The following is a 7,363-nucleotide window of genomic DNA, read 5'->3' on the forward strand; positions in this document are numbered from 1 at the left end:
CATTTGACTAAATAGGTCGACCACCAACCTTTTTATGACGCGTTAAACACGTGTATTACAACCCACTAGCATGTTTATGCCAATTTAAGGGTACGCACTTACAGCATGATTTCAACACATCAACATGTAACATGTCAATCCGTTTTGACTCGTGCAAGTAAATGGGTTAACTGATTTTAAGTCTCTCTAGGGTTGACATCTTTGACACAAATACATGTAAGTGGTCGTGTTAAACTTCAAGTTCAACGATCAAAACCTGCCACAATTCCCAACCCAATAATAGAAAATTTAACCAATGGACCTCACCGACCCCTACAGTTTCGGCCATGAATGCATTAATGGTCTAGACCGAACGATTTATAATATAAATATTGCAGATTTCAAGATCAGTAGTAACATAAAGAAACAACCAGTTTGAGAACAAAGCTAGGCATAACATCTCTCCTTTACTTATTGTGGTTTCCTTGCCAAGAAGAAATACATTGGTGTGAATATCTCCTTCCTGAGACATAAATTTGTTTGATAATATTAGTGTAAGAAGAAAAACAAATTAAAATGTAATTTAATTAAAGTTTCAGGTTCTCACTTTCCACCGGCAACGAGCCCTTCTGCAGCTTTCTCTAAGAAGGACTGAACCCTTTGGCTACCTTTAGGGGCAAGTCCCACATATTCTAGGGCCACAACCTACAAATATCAATTCACTAATCAACATTATCTAAACCAAAACCATTAGTTTTACTAGGGGAGTTCATGGACCGTTAAACTGACCAAACCAAAGCAAATCAGACGCTTTGGCTGATTTGAGACTTGTAAGGCTCGATCCACGGGTTACTGTTTAAAAAGTGGGTTTAAACAGTTTGATTCATGGTTAGGAACTTAGAACTGGCCATGTAAACCAACAGCCTGTTTACCTTTATTGTTTTATTTATTTTATTTTTGAATATGCAGTTATACATATTTATTTACTATATCTTAAAGGGAAAGGTCTCTCTTTTAACCCTCAACTTTTGACAACTTTCACATATTAACCCTCAACTTTCGACAACATTCATTAACCCTCAAACTTTTGACAACAATCACTATTAACCCTTAAAACTTTTGACATGAAACACTATTAACCCTTATCTTTAAGTAAGTTACACATTCACTTCTAACTTTTGTTAATTGACAACATTTGATCCTCCAACCTTTTCTACTTAACAACTTGATACCTCCTTTTGTTTAAATTACTTTTACGATTTTACACTGCAACATCTGAGACATACTCTTTTTATCTATGTTTAATGACGTTAATGTCATGAACATAACATGTGTAACAAAGTGAAAAACGTGTAATTTCACATTCGTTACGCGTATAACAAAGTCACAAACGCGACTTTGCCGCCGCAGCGCACGGCAGAGGCGGAACCACTATTATGTGAGCCGTAGCACGGGCTACGGCTGAAGTCCGTATGCTTAGTGTATTTTTTTTTTTTTCGGTTTTATACAAAGGATACCCTTAGAATAATACAAGGATATCCTTGACCAACCAAAACTTACAAAATAAAAATAAGGGAGCCCGATTGAAACAATGACCCAATTGATTAGATAAGCCCGACTGATCAGATTAGCCCAAAAAATCACAAAATACGTATGGCGGCATTATTTTTGATCGTCGCTCTGATCTGGAAGAAAACCAAACGTCGTTGGCCATCCTTTACGCACTGATCTCCTGTTTTGCTGCTACCAATAATACTGGTTCGATAAAAAAATCAACAATCACTAGCGGCGACATGTTTGCCGGTAATGAGGCCGTCGCTAATGAACAAAATGCCGTCGTTAATACGCGTGTCGCCGCTATTGGTTATGCCGGTGAGTTTGTCTGAACGTTCGCCGGAGATGGATTTCCAGATTATACTTTATTTGATGTCGCCGCTATCGTTTTTTTAATATTGTATGATTGCACGGTAAAAAGAAAATTTTGGGATACCCCTGATTTAATGGGCTAGTTCCGCCACTGGCGCACGGCACCGGTCAAAATTCTAGTGTATATCATTTATAAATCATCTTTTAAGAAAATTTAATACATTAACGAGTTTAAATGATTTTTTTTTCAAAAGTCCAAACAGTCAAACAGAAACGTTTTGCTGCCAGCCAAACCAACCTGTCCGGTTAGGTTTGTTATTTTATGAACCGTAATTAGTGACCGGCCCAAGTTCTCATCAAACCGTCCGAACTGAACTGTAAACACCACTAATTTGTTGAAAACATACCATATTCTTTGTGATGAAGCGTCCGACGGCTGTGAGGCGGAAACTACTGAGAGAGAAATGACTTGTATCCAGGGGCAAGTACCAAGGAAGTGGTGAATCTTTAGCAAGATCTTGCTCCCATATAACCTTATTAATACCCAAAAAAATGTTAGTTTCTTTGCCAATAGATGTAAAAAAAATATGTCAATATGTTCTACAAACCTCAAAACCCGCTTCTTTTAGAGCTGCAAGACATTGTCTAGTTGATCTTATGTCTGGAAGACCATCACCAATCTCAATTTCTGCCTGTTTGTTATCAAGAAAATATATATTATTATATGACCTTTAAAGTTGTGGATAAACATACCGCCTACTGGTTCATCTTCAAATGTTATAATATGATAATTTTCTGGTAATTTGGCACGATTTGACTCACTTATCAATGAATTGATATCTATCTCAAACGGGTCAAATAAAATAACCTATGGGAAACGGGTCAAATGGCTTGATTGCTTGTAAGTCAGCAAAGATCTGTTTTTAATGCATACAATCTCTGTAATCACATTATTCAAAGATGTTGATTGTTATCGTATTAAAAGCATATTAGTTCTTTATAAAAAGAAAAAAAAAGTTTTTCGTATTAACAGCATATTAGTTCTTTAAAAAAGAAAAAAAAAAGGTTTAAAGAGGAACAAGGAAATCTGTACAGGTCAACCCAACTTGACCCGTTTTGATCTGTACTTAAAATGATCAGTTTCACCTGAGCCCGTTTTGACCCGTTGGGTCCACTACCATATATACTTCAACCAGTTGGGTTACAGAATATTTGAATTCAAATCAGAATGATTTTAAATTACAAAAATAAGAGGTCAAACTTGGATTGTTTAAGGTGTCTGGAAACTAGCTCTGTATACCTTAATCTTTTGATGCTCTTGGTTATTGGGGTCAAATGCATCGGTCATGCACCATTCATATGCAGCAAACGACTGACCAGGCTTCAAGACTCTATATATCTCTTTATAGCATCCAACCTTACATCATAAATGAGTAGTTTATTAAAATATGTCAAAATAGATCAAAATCATAACTTTAGAAAAACGTCCCAATCTCAAAGATTTGGTTGACGAAACTTATGTACCGCATCTGGAGCATGGCAAGTAGCCTCAATTGCATACACCGCATCAAAACTGTTTTCGGAAAAGGGCATATTCATGAAATCAGCCTGTACCAATTTTGGATCACAAACTTACAATCAGGTCTTCTGTATGTATGTGTATATATCGGGTGTGTGTGTGCACTTAAATAAGTGTGGTTGGATGTTTGACAGAAACTGACCTTTGTAAAGTCACAGGTCTTTTCAACTCCTGCAACTCGGTTCAGGGCCTAACGAAAACATAGAAATATATAGTTATTTTAAATTTCATCTTGCTAAGGAATTAGTATTATATAAGTATATAACAGCATTTACCTTTCCTCTTGTAATCTGATATTCATTATTGTTTATGCCCATCACAGATGTCGAACTGCCATAAGTTGACCCGAGTCAAACACTATAATATTGATAATTTTATTTGTGACATATGATAGATGTCAAAACTGATATAAGCTAAATACACGTTTCAGCAAACTAAAAACAGGGTAGTACTAAAGCTAAATGCCATTCGTGTTTATATAAAGAGTAAACTGCATGGATGGTCCTTGCGGTTTACCAAAATTTTAGATTTGGTCCCTAGCTTTCCAAAAGTACACGAATGGTCCTCGTGGTTTTCACTTGGTAACACATTTAGTCCATGTACTTTTGGAAAAATCTGGGACTAAATGCGTTACAAAATGTAAACCACAGGGACCAAATCCAAATTTTTGGTAAACAATAGGGACCATCCATGTACTTTACTGTTTACTCTTATATAAACTTGATTTATACATACATTCACAGTCAGTTACCTAAATCGAGCAATTTCCCTCAACGGTCCACCGATTCCGCATCCTACATCCAACACCTTTGAAAAACAGGGTAAAGTTAAAACTTATAAATTTAAAACAGGCGTAAAACATTTGGTATCAATTATACCATTAATCAAAAAACAGTTGTATAAGACCTTATGTCCAGGCTTCAAGCCTAGTTGTAAAGCAAGAAAATGTTCATGTCGCTTAATGCTCTCTCGAAGTGATTCCCCTTTCCATCTGCAAATTAAGTGAATATAATCTTTAGTACTGATTAAACCGATCTACATTCAAGATCATGATATTTGTAACCAATAGTATTACAACCTTGGGGCAAAATGGAATGATTCTCCCCAACCATACTCGTAGAAGCTTGTGACAAGATCATAGTATTTGTTAACCTGAAATAAAACAAAACATTTGTAGTCAAATATCAACCCGTTTAAAATAGAATAGAAAACACAAAATGAGAAGGTCAACCCGCCAATCCATTTACGACCCGTATAACCCATTTGTTACAACCCGCTAACCTGTTTAACACGTTTGCAGCTTGACCACAACCTGTTTACAACCCGTTTGACTTGTTTAGATAAATGGGTTTAACTTTAACAACGGGTCATGTTTGGGTTACACGAATGTAAGTGTGTTGGGGTTAGGGTTGATATCTTTGACAAGAACATATATATGGGATTATGGGTCGTGTTCGGGTTTATCAATTAAATCTGCCAACCCGACACAATTTCCGCCCCTAAATTTTATGCATACACAACAAGCATTGTTAAGATGCAACTCGAATGCATTTTAGAGAATATAAAATCAAAGAATACGTATACTTGGATAAGTGGAACAATACTTGAAAGAGCAGCATGTGTTACTTACCATGTCAGTGTAGTTAGCCTTTCTGTCTTCCTCCACACCTCCGAAATCCGAGTGATACTTCTCATACCTGTATTGAATCCCACAAAACAAAAAGAAGTTCAATCTCTATAGCATCATGCATGCATTAAAAATTGAACCCAATAGATTCTTACAGCTTAAACTACCATGTTTCTCTATCAGTTGTTCTACTACCAAGATTATAACGATGATTTACTGTTCAACATTTCAAGTACAAGTGCATAACTACTTTTATTTATAACCATTTTAATACAATATGATGCAAAGTTGATTACCCTTGGAGAATAAATATCTTATTTGAATTCCATTAAGGTTTATGTTTGTTTGTTTGTTTTACCGACAAAGGTAAACCAATACACCTTACGAAGAACAAAGCCATTAACCATTCCTTTTCTGAAGAAACCGTATATACACGTCACACACGCAACACGCATATGTTAACACAGTGCAAAACATTGAGAATATCCATAAATACACTAGCCCTATGGGGGGTGGGGGTCATCCATCACCTTTGCTTTAGAAAAAAAATGATTATCATCCTTGAAATCATAATATCACTTTGAAAACACAAATCAAACACCCCTATATAGATTCTTTCGAAGAATATTCATCATAACTGAAAACATCATATCAGATATAATCATACAAGCAAACATGATCTACAATTTGACCACCACAAATCCTCAAGGCTAATCATTTCCACCAGAAAACAATCTTGTTTAAACACTTAGGTGTTGTTTGTTTTTTAAGAGGTAAAATGTCCGAAGTCTGCGGACCACATCTGCAGATATCTGTAGCAGAAGAGGTGGACCAAACCTCTGTAGTGGCTGGGCCAAGTCTGCACCAAGAAGAGCTGGCATAGACGTTTTTTAATGAAATGTTTTCGGAAAAACAAACAGTCTGCAGATGGCAATGTCTGCGCGGCGCAGACAGAAGAGCTTGCGCAAATCTTTTATAGAAAAACAAACACCAGCTTAGAGCATCTCCAATGGAGATGAGGTGAAGTGTTCCGAAATCAAGGACCAACCTCACAAACCAATTTCCCCATTTGTGGATGGGTGGGGTGGGGGGGGGGGTCTGGATTTATTGGTTCCGTATCCAAGGACCTCAACGGACCAAGATGGTGGGGACCACACACACCAACCTTTCTTTTTAAATATATTTTATATAAAAGTAGAGTGTGAGGTGGAGGTTCGTCTAGGTTTGGAGGAAATATAGAGGTTTTTAAGGTTGGCTTGAAATCTGATGTGGCATGTTATGTGCATAGTTATTAAATGAGTTAGGCGCACTCAAGGCGCAAAAAAAGCGCGGCCCTCAGAAAAATAAAGCACACAACAAAAAAAAATTATATAATAGAAAATTAATACTATTCTTCAAATAAAATAATAAACTAAAGCTATTATATAACATTTAATATCGTCTATTTAATACCAAAAGTTACAAAATGCTAGTTTATTAGTGTAGAAAAGTAGTTTCATTAGATAAAAGTAGAAATCTAGCTGGAATCTTGCTAGAATTTAGAGAATTGACCGAAAACTCTCAGGAATCTAGAAATCTCACGCGGAATCTGCACATGAACCATCACCTGGAGAACTAAAGCGCAATTGCCTCAACTCGCTAGGAAATTGGGCCTAGGCGCAAGTGGCGATGACTTTTCACAACTATGGTTATGTGAAGGTTTTTGGTGGTCTTAAAATGTTACCATTGGAGATGCTCTCAGTATGAGTTAACAGAAAATCCATACAATATGTTACCAATACAACAGTAATACAACCCTTGTAACATTTAGCAACTTTTCCTACAACAAATAAAAACCAATCACAATTACAAAAAACACACACTTTGAAACACTTGAGATCTCGATATAACCAAATAAACGCTCGAAAACCTAAACTAATCCACACATTCAACATGTTATAAACAGAGATCTATACCTATCTACAGCCGAAAGTACGTCATCCTTCTCGATTTTGCCACCGAGTCCAGACGCAAGATCAAACGCTCCACCTTTCGACATAACTACTCGTTCGTCAATTAACAAACGAACAATGCCTGGAATTTGCAGAAAAAATGGTTATGAAAAGGGAGAATTAAGCGTTGGATAAACGGAAAATGATGAGGAAAACTTACAACTTGCTTGTGAGAATGCAGAATTTGGAGGAATGAAGAGCGAAGAAGGAAGGAGATGTTGGTTCAAAAAGGAGTGGCCAAATCAGCAAATACACGTGGTGGGGATGGGGATGGGGATGGGGATTCAGCCGGCTGGATGCTTGCAACATCCCACTCACGTT

At 36.7% G+C, this 7,363-nt stretch overlaps 1 protein-coding gene across 1 annotated transcript; it reads right to left on the reverse strand.

The window, feature by feature from the left end:
- Window positions 1–287: 287 nt before the first annotated feature.
- LOC110921577 (cycloartenol-C-24-methyltransferase) lies at window positions 288–7,363 on the reverse strand. Its single transcript, XM_022165927.2, has 14 exons — window positions 7,203–7,363; window positions 7,007–7,124; window positions 5,055–5,121; window positions 4,503–4,576; window positions 4,331–4,415; window positions 4,176–4,231; window positions 3,700–3,754; window positions 3,567–3,614; window positions 3,370–3,453; window positions 3,146–3,262; window positions 2,454–2,537; window positions 2,253–2,378; window positions 587–684; window positions 288–502 (listed from the first exon to the last, which is right to left on the reverse strand). The coding sequence occupies exons 2-14, from the start codon at window positions 7,087–7,089 to the stop codon at window positions 451–453; spliced, it is 1,029 nt and encodes a 342-aa protein (XP_022021619.1). The 5' UTR covers window positions 7,090–7,124; window positions 7,203–7,363; the 3' UTR covers window positions 288–450.

Source organism: Helianthus annuus, chromosome 17 (genome assembly GCF_002127325.2).
Source record: "Helianthus annuus cultivar XRQ/B chromosome 17, HanXRQr2.0-SUNRISE, whole genome shotgun sequence".
Taxonomy (NCBI): domain Eukaryota; kingdom Viridiplantae; phylum Streptophyta; class Magnoliopsida; order Asterales; family Asteraceae; genus Helianthus; species Helianthus annuus.